General features: G+C 45.2%; 2 protein-coding genes across 3 annotated transcripts in view; one reads left to right on the top strand and one right to left on the bottom strand.

Moving 5' to 3' along the window:
• RTN4IP1 (reticulon 4 interacting protein 1) overlaps window positions 1-11179 on the top strand; it is a 28335-nt gene extending 17156 nt beyond the window's left edge. Inside the window, exons 4-5 of the mRNA XM_034670765.1 lie at window positions 1248-1340; window positions 9703-11179. Of these exons, the coding sequence (XP_034526656.1) occupies window positions 1248-1340; window positions 9703-9810 (201 nt within the window). The 3' untranslated portion in view covers window positions 9811-11179. The remainder of the gene's footprint in view (window positions 1-1247; window positions 1341-9702) is intronic.
• The window catches only part of CRYBG1 (crystallin beta-gamma domain containing 1), a 190842-nt gene continuing 179519 nt past the window's right edge, over window positions 11114-22436 (bottom strand). For both annotated transcript variants that reach the window (XM_034670916.1, XM_011232658.3), the window contains 6 exons: window positions 21796-21925; window positions 19031-19170; window positions 17282-17405; window positions 16718-16876; window positions 15057-15219; window positions 11114-12680 (listed from right to left, as the gene is read on the bottom strand). In XM_034670916.1, coding sequence (XP_034526807.1) covers window positions 12592-12680; window positions 15057-15219; window positions 16718-16876; window positions 17282-17405; window positions 19031-19170; window positions 21796-21925 — 805 coding nt within the window. In that variant the 3' untranslated portion in view covers window positions 11114-12591. The remainder of the gene's footprint in view (window positions 12681-15056; window positions 15220-16717; window positions 16877-17281; window positions 17406-19030; window positions 19171-21795; window positions 21926-22436) is intronic.

Genomic DNA, 22436 nt, shown 5'->3' with positions numbered 1-22436 from the left:
CCTGATACAGTCATTGCAAAGCTCTGCCTAGACAGCAGCTTGGTTTGTCTGTCTATAGTCTGAAACTCCGATTTGCTATGGCCCCAACCTTTCCTCAATAAAGTTTGCTTTCAGCACTAGGTAAGTATCTATTGAATAATAAGTATAAATATTTATATGGATGATACTTTCTATGTATTAGGCACTTTGCATTCACTCTCATTTAATCCTTCCAGCAACCCTGTGAGCAAGGTAGTGGTATCACCATTCTTCAGGCCAGGAAACTGGTTGCAAGAGGTAGCTTGACCTAAACAACACAGCCGTTAAGTGCCTGAGCCAGAGCAGTGGGCAGTTCCATTGCACTTGACCACTTAATGCACTTGCAAGCATGCTGAGGGATTGTGAGACAGGCAGGTGCGGGGAGGGAGGCCGCCTGGTACTGGCTAACCGCGTACTACCTCTGGACAGCTCCCATCTGATGAAGTTTAGTTGGGCAGGTCACTGAGGGTATGTATCCTAGAGAACCTCAGTTCAGTTGTTTTGATAATGGCCTACCCTACCTTTGACAGAAAGACTAACAATTAAAAGTGGGTATGGCAGTAAAGTGGTCCTGAACCCTCTTGGTAGGAGATTTTTGCTTATTTTTATTTGGGGACATATCGTCCCATAGTAGATTTGGTGGCTTGGGACTTGTTATAACTGTAGGAGGAAGACCCAACCATGATGCATAAGAACTTTACACTGTGTTTTGCCTTTAAAGCTACTCTATTCTAGGGAAAAAAAAAATCTGTGATTGGATTTCTTGTCTAAGATCATATTTTGGTGCTGTACTGCCCCCTAAGCCTTCTTGAATTAGGTTTTAAAGCTCTTCTGTGGTCCCTCTGACCTTCATTAAAACCCTAGGAGAGAAAGCCTAGAGGTCTCAGCCTCTAATTTCTCCTAGGGAAGAAATTGAGTGTGTGAGAGTATTTAGACGCTCATTTTAAGGACGGCTTTCCTATGCTTATTTGCCTGTCATTCACAATTTGGTAAAAAAATTCTAAGTTCACGTGGATATATCTTTGTTCATTCATTAAACACTTAATGGAGCACCCACTCTCTGTTGGTCCCTGTGCTGAGGTGTTGGGCGTACATTTCCTTGATTCATAAGGAATAGGAAATTGGTTTGTCTGTCTTAGTCGTCCAGAAAATACTTGTCCCCTAAATTTGGATTCAGTGAGATTTTATCCTTTCCTATATTTGAATGTGTTTTCTTTTCTTCTTTTTAGCATTTCTGGCAAGGAGTCCATTATCGCTGGGCCTTTTTCATGGCCAGTGGTGTGTATCTAGATGACATTGCGAAACTGGTGGATGAAGGAAAGGTAAGTGCGGCCCCTCAGATTGCTAGAGCAACCCCTGGAATCTTGGCCACCTGCCCACCAAGCCTAGTCTGTGGGAGCTCCCTGGGGGCAGGTGTGGTCAGTACACATGCTGCTTTCCACGGCCAAGTTTAAGTGCTGTATTTTGGTTCTGTCTCCATGGGAATCCTAGACCTAGACTGCTACATCTGAAAAAGAGCCGACACCATCTGGTTCAGCCCTCTTAGTTTATAGGCTAAGAGGCAGGTCCGGAGAGGTTATGTGATTTTTCTCAAACACACTTAGACAGTTAGCAGAGCTGGAATTTACAGCTAGGTTGCTAATATTTTGGTAATGATCCTGAAAAGAAGGCACCAGAAAGGTTGTCTCTGCACAAAGGTAGGGGCACACTTGTGAGTTTACAGTAGAACTGTTCTGGAGCATCTGGAGTCCAAGGGTAAGGCTGCTCTGGGGGGAAACAGATTTCCAGATGAGTCCGGTGAACAAATACTGTGGAATCTCAACTCTTAACAGCACTGGACTAGAAGTCAGGTCCCCAGGTCTCCTGTTCCCCAGCTAGCGTAACACACTTGGAGGGCAGATAATGGTACATCTGAGGTATGTCTGAGAGGGTCAGTGGGTGGGACGTCGGTGAGGACTGATGGAGATTTTGTTGGGTACAACTGGTCAGTGTTTCTGATGGCCTGCCTCTGTCCTGCATGGACTCCGTGGTGAAGGGTCTGCTGCTTGTAGTTGGATCATCCCTTTTTGGGTGTCAAAAGGCCTTTCAGACCACTGTTTATTTTGGTTTTTACATGGTCTTAACAGCCCTGACATTCCCTCTCTGGAAGAATAACTGGACAGAAAATTCCTATTCTGGTGCTCATGTTTATGATTTTATAAAGAGACTATATGAAATTATAGGGTAGAGACCCTTATATACCCTAGAGGGTTGCATGAAGTCATAGGTAAAATGATTTTCATTGTTTACAGGGGAGAAAACAGGCTCAGAGAGAGAAAGGGACGTGTTCAGGTTTGCAGAAGTGGGACCAGGATGCGTACTTCCTGACTCCCAGTCCTCTGCTTTTCCCTCTCCATCATTCAGCTGCATCCTTAGTGCTGGAGGCTGATCCTTGACTTCAGCTTAAGTTGTCTTGTCTTTATCATTTTACAGTAGGCAGGGAAAGGGGATGGAGGAGGCCAGCTTTGCCACTGGGTGATCTACGCTGGGCCACTCGGAAAGAGCCCCTTGAGATGGGCTTTCTTGTGTTGGCACCTGCCCCTTGCTGGCTCATTTCATACTTCCACTCTGATTTTGAAAAGGAATGTCTTTAGGACCTACTGGCTGCTTTTTGTGCATTTAGGTTTTTTTAATTGTTACACCACGGAACCATATGACAGAAAATGGCCTGCTACTGTTTCCCAGATTTTGTGGTTTCAAGTTTGTGTGCCTTTTGTCGGACTTGTAAGTTTTAATGAGTACTGGGTAGATGGTCTCAGCCTTATTGTGACTGTATGTAAGTGCCTCTTTAGGGTTCTTCTCACCTCCCATGGGATGCTTATTTTATTTCCAGGAAGAAGGAAGTGAACTGTCGTTAAATAATGTGGCCCATAGTTTTAGATGCTCTTTCATGTGATTGGAGCCCCCTTGTTAGAAACGTCCCCATCCTCCAGAAGCACACTGTATAATTGTGCTCATCCCGATATCGGCTCCAGGCTGTCCATGTGCTTACCATTGCTCTTTTGTATTCAAAATATTGTGACTCTCTCTACCTGGAAATTACTATTTATGCAACAGAGAAGAGAGGAGACTTGTGTATATGTAACTATTAAATTTGGCAGATAATTGGTAGAATGGCTAAAAGAGGACAAGGTAAAAATAAAGATGCCCTTGGTGTGTCCTCAGACGAGGGCGAATGAGGAAATATGCTTTTGGCCTTTGATTTTTCTCTCTCCTGACCAGGGTTATTTGGGCCCGGGAGTCCTTTCTGACAGTGAAAGTCCCCTTTCTGGGACTGTGGAAGTTGGTGTGTGACATTGGGTGCTATGATAAGGCCAGCTGTCTTCACAAGTGTCCTGCCTCATTCTGGGTGTGGGAAAGTGCCTGTCCTCGCTGGGAAGTTCTAGCAGATGACAGAGCACATCAACTTCTCTGGTGTGTGGCTAGTAGGGATTATCAAATTGGACGAGGACATTGAGATCCCTGGCAGCTTTGGCTGAGTGCTTGGTGAATCTAACAGGTATCTGATAGAGGAGCTCTGTTTATTTCTTGACAGTGTGAAGCCATGAACCAAAAGAACCTGCTCCTCTGAAATACTTTAAGGTTCAAAATCCAAAAGGTAGGAAAAGTTATTTCCTGAAATCTTTCTTTGACTTGTGTCCGTCCATCACCGAGCTTGTCCTTGTCAGACACAAGCAGTGTTACCAATTTCTTGGGTATTCCAGAGATGTTCTGTGTAGGGCGATAGAAAAGAATGATTTATAATGATCACACTGAGTGTAATGGCCTGCTACGAAAATTGTGGCTTTTTCCTATAGTTATTTTTGCATTTTTTTCCTAAGCACAATAAACATTTGTCTTTATACTATGTAGCAAACTTTTTTGAGTTTGGAAGATTGGAAACGGGAAAACCTAGCACATGTCTGGTTTACTCACCCCCTGCACCCGCATCCTGCCCTTGTGTCTCATCATGGAGATAGAGGCCCCATGAGATTAAGTGACATGTTCAAGGGCTCGGATCTCTCGACCTCTAGGGCAGTCCCTTCAACCACCATTTCTGTCTTTAAGATGGAGGCAGTAATAGTGAAAAAAAAATCCCTCATACAACCTTCATTGTTTTTTGCTTGCTTAACTAGTCATCTAAACATTTAGAAAGGTGGGGTTTGAATTCTGTCTACAAAAATCTTCGTGTATTTTTCAGTGTCTTTCAGGCCTGAGAGGAGGTGGGAAGGCAGATTTTTTGGACTATAGTCAGCTCCCAATAAGAATGACTACGCTTTGAGGGAAGATACATGTTCATGTTTGCTCGTTATGTGCATGTGTTCCTTTCCTATTGCTGCTGTAACAACTTGCCATAAATGTGGTGGCTTGAAACCACACAAACTTCCTGTCTTCTAGTTCTGGAGGCCTGAAGTCTAAAATGGGTCAGCAGGCCTGCGTTTCTTCTGGGGGTGGGCTGTAGGGGAGAATCTGTTCTCCGGCCTTCTTCAGCTTCTAGAGACCACCTGTATTTCTCAGTTCAGTCTTGAATCACTTTGACCTCAGCTTCCATCATCATGTCTCCCTTGGACGAACTGTCCTGCCTCCCTCTTCTAATGACCCTCCTGATTACACTGGGCCCATCCAGGTAATCCTGCCCATCTCCAGATCCTGAACTTCATCATGTCTGTGGAGCCCCTTTTGCCCTGTAAGTTATCATATTCACAGGTTTGGGGATTAGACTGTGGACATCTCTGGGAGCCATTCTTCTGCCTACCACAATGCATAAAGCATATCGAAAGATATGAAAAATACTTGAGATATTGGTTGTCCTGGAGTAGAATTAGATGGCTGGGGATCAAGTATGGGGGGGGGGGAGATTTTTCTTTGAAACCCTATCCTCTTTTCAAGTATGTTTTTCTGTACACATATATTCTTCATGTAATTATTAAAGTCCTTTGATGTCATGTTCTTAACATTCACAGGTCTGTTCAAGATCCTAGGTGACCAGCCAGGCTTCTTGGTTGAGCAATGATAGAGGTGACCTCAGTTTATTTCTTTATTTTAGCCAGTATCAGGATAGTTCCAATGTAACTTTTTTGAATTTAATTTAAAACATTTACTGAGGGCCCACGAGCGCTCTGCTTTGCCTAATAGGGTGAAAGATGTGGAAAGATGGGTTGGCCACGTTGAGTTACCTTCTGAGCGGTGACGTCCACTAGAACTTTGTGCAGTAATTAAAATGTTCTTGGTCTACACTGTCCAGTGTGGTAGCCAGTGGCCGCATGTGGCAATTGAACACTTGAAATGGCTAGTCCACCTGAGGGACTGAATTTTCCATTTTGTTTACCTTTGATGAATGGAAATAGCCGCACGCAGCTAGAGGTCACGATACTGGGCGCTGCAGCTTTAGAGAAACATGTAATAGAAGTTCTGAGGCTGGCAATTTCCCAGGCCCTTCCTGAGATCTGAGGCCTTCGTTTAGCAGTGTGAGTTACATTTTAAAACTCTGAGCTCCTTATTTGCAACTGGATTTTTTTCCTCCATGGAGAGGATGTAATGAATAGGGATAGAAGGCCTAGGACTCCTAGAAGAACCTTATCTTGCCAGATTCAACTGGGACCTCATGGATCCCATCACCCTGATGCTGCTGCTGTTTCTCTAATGCTGCTACTTGTTTCTGTGGGGAAATGTGGGCCAAGTTTCTCCTCTTACCTTCTGGCTGGAAGGAGTGCCTTTTTCAGGGAGAACTAGGGACAAGTCCCAGATGCTTTCCAGAATGGCCACATTTCCTTCCTTGGAGTGTAGCCTCCATTATCCTTCCCCCAACCCCTTCTTACCACCTCTCTTCCAGCTTTGAGTTTTCTGGGGCCAGAAAGTTCCAGAAATAGCAAATCCAAATAAAGCCCACTTCTTCCTTTTGTCTTCTTCATAGCTCCTTAGTTGAAGCCCCTTTCTGCCTGGGAATGTTGACCCTATCTCAGAGGTCAGGGATGTGCCTGTCCCAGAGGTGGGGCCGCAACTGCGTCCCTGCTGCCTCTGCCGCCCCTGCCCTGGGTCCCTGGTGCCCGGCTCACGTGTATGGACTTGGCCTTCTTCCAGGAGCCCTTAGATCTCCCTTGCGTCTGTCATCTGTTCATCTGTCTTCACACACCTCACCCTCTGAGACCTGCAGTTTCTGTGCCCAGTGGAGGCGAAGGTAGAGGGTCTAGGGAAGAGGGGACAGATGGCGACTCACACTTCTGTCCCCGGACTGCACCCACGCTGTGCAGTCTCGCAGTCAGGAGTCCTGGACCCTAGCTTGGGCTCCTCTGCGAGAAGCTCTCACCCTGCTCATAGCACTTAGCCACTTGCGCTTTGGTTTCCTGATCTATCCAATGGGCTTGCTCAGATATTTAGGTCCCTTTGAAGCTCTGTCATTGTGTTATTCTTGCTGGGCAAATGGGGATTGAGGGAAAACCTCTCTGCCTGCTGTTCTGCCTGCATAGATGGTGTCTTCCCTCCACCAGCTCTCCCGCAGAGGGTTTCTCTTCCCTCTTCCCTCAGAGGCAAGGAGGCTTGGCCCGTGGCTGGAAGAAACAGTATTCCGTGGCCGCACTAGGGAAGCTGAGGTGCCCATTGTCCCTGTATTCTCATGAGAGGGATGTCGGCGCAGGCGCCAAGTCCCGGGGCCTGGCTTTATACAGCCTTTGTCTAAGAAGGTAAGGCACCACCAGGAGAGCCCGAATTTGGGTCCAGGACTGGAATGAAGGCCACGGCCGTGAGCGTCCCCCAGTCAGCTGCCGGCCCCGTGCATCTGCGTAGCGGGGAGTGCAGCGCTGAGCCCTCCCGCTTTATAACGGGGCTCCCCGTGCCGGCTGGACTCTAGCAGTGTCATCACATAAATGTCCCCACCTCACTGTCCGTAACCTTTCTTTCCCCTCTCCGGGTTTTTACTCTGATCTCTTTGTCTGTAACAAACAAGCATTCTAGGTCTGGTGTGAGGCTCTGTGTAGACACTGCTTCATTATCCAGTTAATCTCCGTTTGCTGTCATCTATTCAGCCAGCAGTGGCATCTGCCTGCTTGTTATTCGAACGCCTTTTTTTTCATTGTTGCTTATGGGAAGAGCTGAATGACTCGTTCTGGCCCAGTCAGCCCTCTGGGGTTATTGGCCACAATAGGCCTGACCAGCCAGATTAAAGTGTGCAGTCACTGCAGGCTGGCTGTGTCATCAGTTCGGGATCCGTGGCTCCGGTCAGAGTTCGAACGTGAACATAGCTGGACAAGCCTGCGCAGTTCATTCTAGAGTGGAGCAGGTGGCTTCCTGGTTCCTCCTCCCTGACCCTCTGGTAACACCGGGGCTGGGGTGCTTTCATTGCCGGTGTTCAAAGCTCACTGAGAAGTGGATGTGGTTGCCTCCTTTCTTTCCTTGGTTTACCCTCAGGGGCCTGTTGTGTGTGTGTGTGCTCTGGGTCAGTGCCTAGCACTTAGAAGGCAGACACCTGGTCAGTCCTTGTGGGATGATTGAATGTGGTCTGATCCAAGTCAGGGACCCTAAGAGTAAGGCAAGAGGCTGCAGGGATCCCCACGCCAGTGTGCTGAATCTGAATACTGAAAATGCGTGGTCTCCACCCCAGCCCCTAGAGATTCCGATTGGGTTGTTCTAACCAGAGACAGAGGACTGCACTTTAAGCATACATTCAGGTGATTCCTTTTTAGGTAATTAGCATTCAACAAACAATGTCCCAGGGGCTTTAAAGAGAGTGATGGGTTCGGGAAGTTTCCTGTGGGACGTGCAGGAAACACCTTTAGTGCATTCCATTTCTACCAGAGAAGGCAGCTAGGTTTCATTTGCCAAGTCAGCTCAGATCTGTTCAGTGTCTGTGGTGTAGATTCTGAGGTCATGCTTAGCTTGCTCGGGAGGGGAGGACGGGACCGTGGTTAATAATCAGTGATGTCTGCAGGTGCATGTGGGAGTGGGGCCTATGTGCCATGCACCTGCCGTCTCGGGGGCCTGGACACAGGGCCTGGAAACTGGGTTCTCAGCTGGTACGGTCTCAGCACAGGGCAGGCCAGCCGGATGCACACTGTGATAGATCATTACAAGCCTTGGCTACGTTTCCTTCTCTTTAGATTTCGGGAGTAGATGCAGAAAGCAGCCAGTGCTACCTGACAGGCTCGGGGGGGGGGGGGGGGGGGCANGACCCTGGCACCACACCGAGTCCTCCCTTACCTCGGAGCAGTTGTGTGAAATTGGGCACTGCCTTTAACTCTGGGTCTTAATTTCTTTGTCTGCAAATGGACATAGTAATAGTACCTCCCTCCTAGGGATGAAATGAGATGAAATACATCAAGCACTCAGGAGAGTGCCTGGCACATAGGACAGTACATGCTGGCTGTTACTTTTCCTCCGAGCTTGCCATGATCTGTGGGTAGAGCAGCATTTTGAACTCTCTGGAGAAAGGAACTTTTGGAGCCAGAGATCCTCTGCTGGTGACGGGGCTGTGAAATTCACACAAGAGGAGGGTACAGCGGGGGCTCCGAACCCCCAAGAACATGTCTTCCTCTTGTGAAAGGAAAGGGGGCACGAAATGTAGGCATTGGCTTAGGCCTTCTAACAACTTTCCCTGTCCGTGGAGCTGTGGGCGGCAGGCCGCTGAAATACCCAGGGGACAGTTGCAGATGTTCGCTTGTAGCTTTGAAAAGGAGGAGCTCAGGTGGATTTTTGCATCAGGAGAGACGGTGCTAAGTGGGACCTATGTTCAAAAGGCAGCACTAATGCAGGAACAAGAACCAGCAGCATTCCAACATTTATGAGCTGGCCGAGGTGGCAGTCCTGGAAATTCTAACCAGCTGCTTGGCCAGTTAGCAAACCCTTCCAGGACAGCCCCACCCTGGGACAGGTTCTCCTGAAACCCAGAGAGCCCACGTAAGACTCTTGCTTGCCAGTTATCTTACTGGTTTTCACCCAAGTGACCTTTATTAAGCTCCTGTCCTGGGGTGGAGGGTCCTGAAGAGGCGGCCTGGACCACAGGTCCTCAAACTCTGGCTGAGTAGATATGCCAGACATTTAACAGATTCTCAAGAATCTGTCCTTAGTCTGTCCAGTGCCTACGAGGGGGCCACCGAGCTCCATCCTGCAAGACATTGGGATGCTTCCTTTGATGTTTACCCTACACGACAGGGTGGCTGAGACGCATGCTGCTGAAACAGGCTGTCTGTGCGGAGGGCCAGCCACATCCCGAGAAGTCCAGAGGGAGTGCACTGCAGGCTGGGGGCTCAGGCAGGGTAGTGTGAGACCTGGCCTGGAAGGGTGGTGGCTGGCCGAGCGGCACACACATAGCACGTTCAGGCAATGATAAGTAGGCCATTTCGATGAAGTGTAGCGTCTGCATGAGGGCCGAGGTTGGGACGGTGGCGGCCTTGGAACGCCTGGCCTGGGAGCTGTGGAGGGGCTCTGCATAGGAGAATGACATGACCAGCACAGAAGACAGACTTGAGCGACGGTCAGTTGGGCTGCGTCAGTGATGCAGTGAGGCGGCAGAAGAGACGGGGCAGAGGCGTGGCGGTCAGCGCCTTACCCAGGAGCATGTGACAGAACTGAGAGGCTGGCCTGGAGGGACACAGTGAGGATACTGTGGACGGAGCTGCCTTGAAAACCTGCATCTTTCCTCCCCACCAGTCAACTTCTTCTTGTGTTTTACAGATTCAGCCAGTTATTGAAAAAACGTTTCCTTTTTCTCAAGTTCCGGAAGCCTTCCTGAAGGTAGAAAGAGGACACGCAAGAGGAAAGACCGTAATTAATGTTGTTTAAATAAACACTCAGTGTGGTGATTGTTGGCTCTTATTTGGTGAGTGCCTCTCGGCCCAGACGTTTCTGTAACCATTGCTTTCCAGATTAGATGATAAGTTCCATGATAGAAGTGTAAAAAAACAGACACCTTTTTACCAGTTATTTGTGTTCTGAACTGAGCACAGGTTCATTTTATAGCCCCCCCCCACCCCCCCGGTCTGTCACCCTGCCCGACATCCCTGCGTTCCTGTTTGCCGAGCAGTCCTCTAAGCCAAGCAGAGGGACACACAAGACAGGATATGCAACTATCCACGCTTGGCCTACCCTAGGAATTGCACGGGAAGACTGCAGAGCTTTCTTCCAGCTGTTTCTTCACACCAGGTTTTCCCACTGTTGGGTCATCTTCTGTTCCAGTAGCTCAGACTGTTCACGTGAGGTGCTAACACTCCGGGCCTGTGGCTGGATGGCAGCAGGGAGAGGCTCCTTACAGCTACTCCTGCTTTAAAACCGTGCTCCTTGGTGCATGCAGCTGGGCACGGTTTCCTGTGGTCACGACCACCCTCAGAGTGCCAAATCTGTCCTCAGGGTCACATATAACATTGGCTGGTGATTTGGTTGTTGACTCTCAAGAAAATGAAAGGGGACGCTAAAGTTTCTAACTTTTTAAAACCCTTACATTTTGCATGAGGGCTAGGCCTCTTTTAGCAATTGAAACACGCATCTCTGAGGACTTTTCCATGGAAATGGCAACCCTTCTCCAGTTTCTGACCTTAAACGCCTGCACTTATCCCACTGCAGTAAGCCCACTGCAGCTGTTGAATCTGTGACCTTTGCTCAAGGTAAGTGTCTCTTTCCTGGTGTGTTCCTCATTACCGCACCTCAGCGACGGGCTTTTAGCTTTGGACACAGACTTGTCTTGTAACTTGCTTCTCGGCTTCGTCCTGTTAGACACTCATTTGGTAATGTGTTGGATGAGGGCTTCTCTCTGGAAGTGCTGGTCTCACCAGTACAAATATATTTCAGGAGAGAGAAAATGTTCTTGTTGTTGTCAGTACCAGCCACTTTTGACTTCCCTCTGAACAGCCTCCGCTCTTTTCCTGGCGGGCTCCCAGGTGGTACAGTGAGGGGGCAGGACTCCTGAGGGAGGACCTCACCTACCCTTGGGTCCTCTCTCGGAAAGCGGAATGTGCCCCTTCACCACTGAGTCTGGAATGCCCTGCCTCATTCCAGCACCCTGAAACCTGCCTCTTCCTCGTCAGTCCGCTGGTTCTGACCTGTGATGTGTCTAAGGGTCCACGGTAAGGACGCGCTCAGCTCTCATGCATACAGTTAACCAGAAACAAGTTTATTCAAGAGAGGAATTCGACACCGGTGATTGTAGAATGTCTGACCCCCGCACGCTGTAGTGATCCGCACAAAGGCCTGAAGGCCCAGCTGTACAGCTAAGAACAAGACAGACCTGCTGGCAGCTGTTGGACGTGTGCAAACGTTACTGTAAAACGGAAGCTAAGCTCCTGAGCACAGCTGCCTACCTGAGACTCCAGAGGGGAGCCTCCCTTGAGCACTGGAAACACGGGAGCAGATAAGAAGGAAACGAGGTTTGCTCTTCCTGGGATGAGAGCACCGCTATTAACAAGGATGATGAAATAAGGACAAAAAGAGGAAAGTGTATGCAAAGAAGGTCTAGCAGTTTTGTTCAAAACCAGAATGCACTGCTTGAATAGCACCGTGTGGGCCAGGGTGTCGTCAGCAGGTAAACTCTCTCATCTTTCACTGAAATGCTGCATTTTAGGGTTTCCTGCGTTCTGTGATTAGAACAAGTGTTTCTCCAGGCTGTCTTTCGTTCACGTTCCGGAGACTTGCTGGTCACCCTCCTGACCCTCCCCCATCTCTCAGGTCTGCCGGAGTCTGTGGCCACAGGGACCTCAGGTCAGAGACCAGAGGCGGCTCTGCGCAGGCCTTGCGCCCGTGCAGCTGGGTAGGAAGGCTGTGTGTGAGGCGACAGGCCTGAGCTTAGAGAAGGGTCAGAGAACATTGCCTCAGAACGAACTGTAGAGGAGCGAGAATGGACTAATAAACTAGGTCATGGGAATAGGATACGGGCATCTGTAAGAAAAGCGTTAAACGACACTCGTCCCTGACATTTCAGGGCAGCCCACAAGTGGGTTAAATAATCCAAATCCTGCTAATGTTAGCGGACATGACATGAAATCTTGTAAACTTACTAACGCTCAGTACTAACAAAGAAAATAGTATTTTGTTTTTTTGTTTCCTTAAAATGTCTTATTCGATCAGCCTTTCCCCACTTTGCTGTAGAGCATCATTAATGATTCCAGAAAACAGAACCAAAATTATTGGCCTGATACATTATTTCTTCTCAGATGCTAAAACTTGAGCTTTTATCCTTCCCTGGAAAGTGTTAAGGCATCGGTAGGCACACAAAGACTATTCGAAGTCTGTTCCTGTTCTCTCCTGTCACTATCTTTGGAAATAATTTAACATGTACATAGTCTTGATATAACTTTTTTTTTTAAAACACCCAAAAGCTGCTAATGAGGCAACCTGTCAAGCAGCTACTGAAAGGCATGAAAAGCAGGAAATGAAAGAAGGACAAACGGTTGGTTGAAGACTATTACAGTCTTTTGAAAAGATGAAACCGTAGTCCTGGTCATGGCAGTGTCATTCAGGGGAGGACTGAGAGTTACGAAGAAGGAGCAGGTCCCCTTTCCTCCTGGCTCTCTCCATTTTTGTTTTTAAGCAGCTGCAAGACCTCCAGAAGTATTCCTCCTGCTTTCTTCAGGTTTACAGGACCATGGCTTCCCACACTTGTGTTAACTTCTCTTTGCTGACAGTGTTGAGGATAATGTGATTTTGGTCATACTGTGTACCCCCTGAAAGAAAGAAAAGGAAAATAATAAAAGGAAATGTGCCTGGAGGAAACAAAGCAGAGCAGAAAGGCCTGGGCTGAGGGTGAATCAGCTCTCGGTTATGTTAACATCCCATCTGATGGGCACCAACAACTCCACACAGGATGTCCTACCTCTCCAGGCTCCTTTTCCTACCCAAGACTTAAAGGTAGGAAGCACTCACTTTTAGGTGTCTGAAATGGGGGGTTGGGGTGGGGAGTGGTGGAACAATCTAGAAAAGGGAAAAGGTACAAAGAGATTGTGAAATGTATTCAGTGATTGTGGATTCACTATACCAGGCCTTGAAAGTAGTGGAAGGGTTGGCAGCTGGAACAGGTTTTGCATGAACAATGACAAATGCTGTATTAGGGCAAAGGGGAGGTTTGAAAGATACCCGGATACGCGGACTGGGCACCACGCCCACTCCTGGGAACACACTTGGTATACGAAACTTCATAGCACTTAATGTGCAGTTTAACTGTTCTTGCAAAATTAGTATAATTTAAACTCCCTTTCACCAGAATGTAAGAATACTTTCCAAGGGTGCCTACTAGATATTTAGATACATGGGTGCTAAAAAACAGCCTCATGGCCTCTTCTTTCGATGGAGAAGTATAAAGTAAGTTATCTGATTTTTTTCAGTATTGAATAAATACCATTTCAAATACCTTATCCTTTCTTAGCATAAGCCTCTGTACCAAGGTTGTATCACAGGGACTCCATCGAAATCAAAATCTGTTCCTTTAGATGTGAGACAGTGTGACTGGTATTGCAATCCTACTGCATCCTCAAGCCAAGAAGAATTAAATGTTCTTATACTTTAAAGAAGTCTGTTTATCATCATTGATAATCTAGAGCCTCTACCCATCTAGGGGCAGGAGAGAATACCAGAGCAAGGTGTCCTGGGCCTGTATGTGTAAGTGTGTAGTGGGGAAAAAAGTTACCACCACCAAAATCCCACTTTCTCCACACCTACTCCATTGAGATTTGGGGATGTATTAGGATCACAGCGCCATCTTCTTTTTTTAGGATTATGATGTAATACATGCAGAAAGAATGTTAAGATACCATAATCTTAATTACATTCTTTTGCCTCTGGGGAGAATGGAGATCATCCCAAACTCTTGATGTTTTTAAGCAAGGAGGAATCTGCTTCCATGGCTGTCATAATGGACAGGGTCTGAGATAATACATTGGCTCTTACCAAAAAACGCCTCCCTCCCCAGACACCAGGAGATAGGGTACAAGAGAGCCCCATGGTCTGACAAATCTTGGGGCAAGGTCAGCAAGTAACAAATGGTTCAGCACCTGTAGTTGATGAAAATCGCAGTCTCCTGTTAAGTGACCAGAGAAGTATTTGTATTTCCCCTGCACCAATGGGGGCTGTGAGGCTCTACTCCCTCCTGTCCACAAGGTGGCATCACTCTCCCACGTTCTGAGCAATTGAAATTCAGTTTAACAAGGCAAGCGACTAGTGCAGCTACCCTACCTAGATATACTTAGAGTTCACAAACGTCCAGAACACTAATCCTCACTCAGGAAGGAATCCTGGAGCTTTAAATCAAAGCCCTAAGGAGGAAGCTCCTTGAGTCCCACAGTTCTTGTCAGTCAAGACTTGAAACCAGGTATCTTACTCCCTGTCCAGTGCCAGTGTAGCAAGTGGCAAAAAGTACTATATGCTTAGAGCTTCTATATTGTAAATTCTGAAGCCAAGGCCGTATTTCCCTCCCCCCTTTGGTACCCAGTGTCTAGCCAAGAGTCCACCATAGTGGGTACTCAATAAATACATGTTGAAAGAATAAAAGAAATGCTCTATGAGACTAGCTCATGAGGATTACAGGAACCTCTTAACCTTGACACAGGAAACTGATCACGTAAGAAACATGAATCTATATTTTTAAAAAAAATGATGTTGTCAATGTAGTCACATTTCTTTGGTTTTGAAACTATCTTGTAAGACCAGGGAGCTCTAGTTCAACAAGGTGATACATGCATATGCAAGAGAATCTTCAACTAGACTCACTGAGATCAGGGCCTTTTGTGATTTTTAGTCTATTACAATAAAACAGATGGTTCAGAGTCAGCCTAGGACCAGTATTCCACCTCCGCACTTACAGGTATAAGACTGTGATCAACCCCTCTGAGCCTCACTCTTTGGGGTATAAAATGGGACGGGAGAAGGGGGTAACGTGGGGCTCCCAGGGTTGCTGGCAGGTTCCGTGAGCTAAATGCATGTAGAGTGTTCACAGTGGCTGGCACGCAGGAAGGGATCTCTTACTGTTAATAGTATGCTCGTTTTCACAAGTAAAAAAATTCATTTTTAGTTAAGTAGAGACAACAGAGAAAATAAAGGATTCTTACCTTTGACATCTAAAACTAAATTCGGTTTCAACTTGCTGTAGATCCTGCCATCCGACTTCATGCTCCAGAACTGACTGTCGGCGTTCTGGTCGAGGGCTAGGCCCAGTTTAGAGCCAGAGGTCACGAGGCTCCCCACGATCGTCAGGCAGCAGTCTTCTGCTATCTGCTTATGGGACAGACAAGGCAGCTTAAAGACAGAGACACATTCAAGGACCGTGATCAGTTCTTGGCACAAATTGATTTTTAAAGTTGTCTTTGTTTTCAGCCTTAGCCAGAGGAACTGGGATCAAACAACAAATACTTATACCTTCATTTCAGATGACACAGGTGCTGGAAAGTTCTCCATTCTTGTCCCTTGTAAGATTTCTGCCCTTTGTGAGTCAGGGAAACCTTAGAACGTTAGTTCTCCCTTTCAGAAATGACCGTGATCAGAGACGGGGTCTGTTGCTGTATCTCCCCTGACCCTAAGCATCTCTGCTCAGCGTGACCCTTCTGGAACGTGACTACATCTCTAATTTGAAAGGCTGTCATAACAATGCAGTGGCTTAGAGGGCATTTTGCTATTTTAAAATTTGAAATTGCGTTTACTCTCTTGTCATGAGAAATGTCTAACAAATTTCTAAAAAGGCATGCTATCCATCTGTAAAAAGAGAAAGGATAAAATACAAATGCAGTGGAGTGTGTTTTAATGCAGTGATTTTAAGGGTCCTTTTCTGAAGTGAATCTATCCTTCATATATATAAACTGTATAGTCCTATGTTCACGTGACGTTAACACCTCTTGCTACAGAAAATGCTTATATAGGAGATAAAAAGAGTGATAATCCAGGGTACTTTCTCATTGACCTACTGAATTCACAGTTAACATCACTAAAATGTTTATTAGAAGTAATTGCTGAAAGGCACTGTTTTTCTTGGAGTGTTTAATTCAAAGACAGAAGTTGGCTTTTTTTATGTTTCTATAGTCCAGCCACTTGTTTCTCATGCTGTTTCTTCTATGCCTAAACAGTACTTCTGATTCTCCCTCAAGCACAGACCCAATTAACAAGTTGTGCTCCCTTCCACAGGGCTGTATGCCTTCTGCTGACTCATGGGGCACCGAGTTTTAAGAAAAAAAAAACTGGGAGCAAACAGTCAAGCCCATAAAATCAAGAGGGAGTTAAAAAGACTATCTACAACAGAAGCGTGAGCGTCTCTAATAGTCTTACGCTACATTCAACTTTGCCATGTCTTGTATGGCAGGAGTGATGCAAGAGGGAGACAGGCCATTTCCCATTTTATAAGGTATGACAGTTAGGCAATGGATTGTGTTGTACACAGGTCATATCTCATCGCCCTAGTCTGTGGGGTCCTCCAAACAAACCATTTATAGTGCTGGGGCTTCTTAAAATAAACCATACTAAGTAGATTAAGGGAAGAGAGAATAACACAGACACTTCCTTCTGTTACTACATAGAAATCAGGCACGGATGCAAATATTCCCTCCTGGATCAGTGCTAGATTTAGCTCCCGTTTTAAGTTCCTAGATTGGTTCTATTAGCTAAAAAATACTTTCATGGAAAATCTTCTAATTTATTTCTGAAAGTGCTCCAGGAAGTGTTAAATAGCATCTGCCTGAAGAAAGAGGCTATTACAAACCCTTATCTAATCCTAGAAGCTCACCCTGCATTTGATGCATCCTTCTTGATAAATCCAAATCTGATCATCAGCACCGACATCCTCCATGACCTGTATTCTAAGGAGCTTCAGATCCTCTAAGTTTCCATTGGTGGACATGAATAACCCTGTTGCTTTGTTTCGAAGTCGGAAATAAATTCGTTTCTGGAAGACAAAGACGCCAGCAAGTCATATACAGGCAGTACTGTTAGGAGCACAGAGTAAGCATGGACAGCGGGGGCAGAATCAGAGGGAGGCGGGACTAGGGATCATTTCTATATCCCTCAGAGGCTTTAGGATTTTCTCCAGGAGGAGAGTTTGTCAAAATTTCAAAGTGCCGGAGACGGGGAGCCTGTGGACAGCCCACAGCCTGATGTTGGGTGTGGGAGCATTTCCAAAAGCCATCATCGCCTCTTAGTGCCAGAATCAGAGCCCAAATGCAAAAATTCAGGGGGCAGAGGGCGATCAATTTCATACTTAAAATTGAAACTAAAAAGTTGAGTTACATTTACAAAAAAGAAAAAGATTTCAGAGAAGAGTATTGAAAACCTGGAGAGGGAAAACAAATACCTGAACAAAAGGTCGTAGAGAACCTATGTGGCGACAGCCACTGAACTCGTACCAATTCGGGACTTCTGCTGGCGACAGTAGGGACTGCCGACCCCTATAATTGCCATATTCATAAGCAACCCATCTGGGAAAACAGTAGAAAACCACAGTAAGTGGCAATATCCATTTGACAGTTGGCCCTGATTATTTATACAGCGCTTCCCATTTTTACACTGAGCTTTATGCTTTAAATATACATTGGGGGAGAAAAGGAAACTACCTTATTTTCTAAAACACTTAAAGCACCCATTTCTGGACCAGTAGGAAATTCTTGGTATGTATGCCAAAAAGATCCATTCCTGAATAGAAACAGGTTAGGTGTTTCCCTCTAATAAGGCAATGAAATACGGTCCTTTCCACAGGCTGCCCCATACTTCCTATGAGGCTTTCGTAAAACATTTTCAGTTGTAATTAAAAAAAAATATTTTATTTATTGAGAGAACACCTGAAAAGGGGCCCGGGGAGAGGGAGAAGCAGGCTCCCCGCTGAGCAGGGAGCCCGACATGGGACTCAATCCCAGAGCCCTGAGATCATGACCTGAGCTGAAGGCAGATGCTTAACCGACTGGCCACCCAGGTGCCCCCGGTTGTAATAATCTTTTATTTAAATAGTATTTGTAAAGGTCTTAATGTGTGGTACATGCTAAGTATTACATAAGGGTTAAATAAAGATAAATATTTATGTAAAACGAGTGTAATCTTCCTCAATCCAGAAAACTGTTGAAGATACTCTGGTCTCTGTCCCAAGATGCTGGTGCCCACACCTGGAAAAGTATAGGTTGTAGCACACACTGGCATGCAGGCAGCCCAGCAGCCTTTCTCTCTGGCTGATCTAGGACATCAGTGAAGAATGTTCTGTACTTTTAATCCTGGATCTCTAAAATGTTATCATTTTTAGTCATTTTATCATAAAAACAAAATAATCCATAATTGTTCTGTAACTGTAGGCCCCTCCAATATCTGATGCATACAGATAGATTATGCCTATTGTTATTATGAGGGAAAGAAAAATAATTTCTTAAAAATATTTATTACATGGGGGCGCCTGGGTGGCTCAGTCGTTAAGCATTTGCCTTCAGCTCAGGTCATAATCCCAGGGTCCTGGGATCGAGTCCCGCATCAGGCTCCCTGCTCAGCAGGAAGCCTGCTTCTCCCCCTCTTGCTTTGTCAAATAAATAAAATCTTTAAAAAGTATATTTATTATATGTGTAGTCCTTACTCATTTTTCTATCTTAATTTCAAAATTATTCAAAGCTGAGAAAAACCTTTCCACGTTGACCTTTAATCATTGTGCACAGCATCTTCTAATCATTCCTTGGTAAAGGAAGATCTCAACCCTTACTCCAAAGCCAAAGGACTTGGTCTTTCAAAGGGATACGAAAAATCCGCTCCCTTTCTTACTTGCTAAAAGAGTGCTCGATGTATTTACTGAGCACTGGTTTGCAAAGGATTCCCCTAGGAACTTGAGAGGAGCTAAAGGTCAAAGTCCTTACCTTAAGTAAATTAAAAATCTGGATAAAGAGGTGAAAACGACCTCGCACATGGCTTTTCCCAATGGGCAAACTATATTGTGAAGGTGCATAATTACTAACCCTTACAGGAAATAAGGGGATAAGAGGTTATATCTCAGTTTGCTTAAGGTAGCATAGGAGAGAAAGAAATACTAGACCTAATTTTATTTTATTGAATAAAAAGTAAGTAAGTCACTTACATGCCACCAATCACCTGAACAGAGCGTATCTGTGTGTTGAATCCTAGGGATCGGAGATTAACTACTTCTGCATTAAGTTCAATCTTTTTTCCTTTGAAGTCTTCTCTTTCAAAAAGAATAATTGTTGGTTCAGAAAATTCCTGTCGAGGAACAAAAATAGTGTTCTGTTACTCAGCTTTGATGATAATTTGGACTCATACAGAAATACCTTGTTAAGGACAAATCACGAGATCTGACCAGGCTCAGCCTGTCCTAAAGTCCCTTCCCCTGGAGATCTCGGTGTTCCTGTACTCCAGAGCTGAAGAGAGGAAGGACAGAGGAGCAGGAAGGCTTCCTACTGCATAGAAAGGTAGGTAAATGTAATGGTGTTTTAAAGCAGAGGGAACATATCCTAAGCACAAAGGAATGGATATTTGAATCATCAACACTTGTAACTTATTTTCAATTTTGCCATTTTTTATTGGGGGTAAGGAGGGGCTAGAGAGCTATGTATGTAAGTAAATGGTAAGGGTCTAAGGATGTTGGCTGTCTGGGGTCTAGGGGGGCAGTGGTAATGACCTAATCAAGGAACCTTCCCCCTTGTAAGCATTTTTCAAATGTCTTTTTTTTCTTGTTTTGTTAGTAAGACAACAGATTCTGTGTACTCGTGCTCCTAAGCTTTCCTGTAGGAATAATTGTTAGAAGGAGAGAAAAATAACAACAAAAAACCCCAGGAAGCCCCACATTCAAGCCCTCATTCATTTGAAAGACGACGAGCAGAGAGGTCCACTGATTTTCAGAAAATAAAAAGCTGGCAGCTCATGCTTGTTTTTCAAATTACAGACCCTTCTGACCCCAGTCTAAGCTCTAATGATAATAATCCTAAGATCATAAATAATACATCAAAAATTCCCTCCCTGCTTAAAGTTTTGTGGTTAGGGTGTGGCAACTTACAGCTTCATTTATGTGGATGTGCCCTGACGTGTACAAAGATTTCTGTTGAGCAGGAAACAGCACATGAGGGTGGAGAGGGGGTTTGTATGGTGCAGGAATGAGGTTGCATAAAACATATAAGGAAACGACATAACTAGGAGAAGTGGCGTGAGCATATATGCCAAGTTCTAATTAAAGGAAGGCATTTGAAAACTTGGCAACTGAAGTGGGTTTGTTTTGTTGTTGTTTTAATATATATTTGGAGATAGCTTTTACAGTTCTAGGCAGGTTAGATTATCAAAGTTTTAGATATTTTATTGTTTATAAGCTAATGAATCTTACACATCATTCCATGTTTCTCTGCTGCTATTTTCATATCTCAAGAAAGGTCAACATTTTAGTTATTTGAAAAGTCAGGAAGGGAGGAGAGCAAGCCACCTCATGTATGTTCTCCCTACTTTTAAAACTCAAGTCACAACTACATATGTTTAAAGCTTGTTAGGAGAGATCGGCTACAAAAAACTAACCAGCATTTCCACAACTACAGACACACCCGGACTTGAACATCTGAAAGTTATCTTGATGTTTTGTTGTACTGAATATTGCTTTGGCTGCATCAGAATTAAAGGTTTCTGTTCAAAAAGGGACACTATCATCTGAACTAGCTACATATGTGATAAACTGGGAGCAGACATGACTGCAAGTCTCTAAAACAGAGTGCTAGATTTAACAACCACGAGGACTTTCTGCAACTTGGTAACAACAACAACAGATACAGGAAACTAAACAAGAGCTCCGCAAAGCACATAAAACAGGTAGTTCACTGAACAGAAAACCCAAATGACTAATTAGTATATGAGATACTGGTCTCACTAATAATGAAACATAACACAGCAAGATGATACTTTTTGCTCAGTTTCTTCAAACTCTCAAAAGTGAGAGAAAACCCAGTAATGGCAATGATGTAGAAAACAGAAACCCACATGCTCTGCTAGCAAAGATTTCAAGTAGTGGAATTTGGCCGTACTTAGAGAAACTGCATATTCATGCCCGTGAAATCCAGCAAATCCACTCTTTTTAAATACACACGAGGAGACTCTCACACAGGTCAGTAGGGATGTGTGTGTATGTGTGTGTGTGTGGATTAAGTAAAACGTGGTGATGAATACTTGCACCAGTTAGAATCAATAAACTGGATGTACGTTCAGCATAATGGACAGCTCTTAAAATTTTTTTAAAGTATTAGGTTGTTTATAATGATGACAACTATAGATCATACCATATATAAACTAAAAGCCAATATGCAGATTAAAAACAACAACAACATAAGAATATCCAAGCTGTATCCCAAACACATTAGAATGGGTGCCTATGAAGGAGGGAGGAATAGAAATAGGGATCAGGTATGCAGTGGAAAACAACAAGACAGGAGAGGGGCCTTGAACTAACCCCTGATGACTGTACCACGGCTGACTCAACACTCTACACGTGGAGTCTGAGAAAAGAGCAAACCAAAACACATCTGAAAAGAGGGGTGCCTGGCTGGCTCAGTCGATTAAGCATCTGCTTCCGGCCCAAGTCATGGTCCTGGGGTCCTGGGATCGAGCTCCACACCGGGCCCTCTGCTTAGCAGGGAGTCTGCTTTTCCCTCTCCTTCTCTCACTCTCCCTCAAATAAATAAAATCTTAAAAAAGAAAAACTACAAAGAGACCAAAAAATTATAGGATGGAAGTTCTACAGCAACCATTTTCTCTGCCTCTGACTTTAAGTCCTGAGGAAGCCTACCTGCTGGTCTCCGTCAGCTCCGTGAGCCCCACATCTCTGTGACGCTGTATTCACAGTGACATACTTACAACGTCTATAAAACGAAGAGACTTGAAAGTTGCTCCAGGCAGGCATCCCATGGCGGAGAGACTAGGATAGTGGCCTTCTTCCAACACGTACTGATTACCAGAGAAATTTTCTCCATCATATGCAACCCAGCTACAACAGGAAAAACCACATACATGTACAATATGTAATTTGAATATTCCTATTCAAGAAGTATGATTTTGAGAGGTAGCCTACTATAAAGCACAATGAATATGGCTAACTGTTCTTTCTTCAAAAATGCCTAGACCTATTTGCTGCTGTCCATCTTGCTGCAAATTAATATTCATAAGAAGTCAGCTGTTAGTTTGCATTTGGGAAACGTTTTTCCCTGCACACCTTCCAGTATTCCTTACGCCTCTCATGGGCTCCACCATTCTCCAGCCCCTGAGTTCTCTCTGAATAACCCTTCAGCTATCACAGCTAGTCAGACACCTGGATCTACTGATTTCCTCCTGGAATTTCTCTCCCTTATCCTCATTTCCAGCACGTCTGTACCGGGCCAGGAGTCAAAATACCACAGTGACTTAGACAAGTCACTTAGCCCCTGTGGGCCTCAGCATTATTAGTGACATGGTGATTTACCAGCTTGCCCAGAAGAGGTGAGGTTTTTTGTTCATTCTTT

The sequence above is a fragment of the Ailuropoda melanoleuca genome, chromosome 10 (genome assembly GCF_002007445.2).
Source record: "Ailuropoda melanoleuca isolate Jingjing chromosome 10, ASM200744v2, whole genome shotgun sequence".
Taxonomy (NCBI): domain Eukaryota; kingdom Metazoa; phylum Chordata; class Mammalia; order Carnivora; family Ursidae; genus Ailuropoda; species Ailuropoda melanoleuca.
This window is presented reverse-complemented; position numbering and strand designations above follow the sequence as displayed.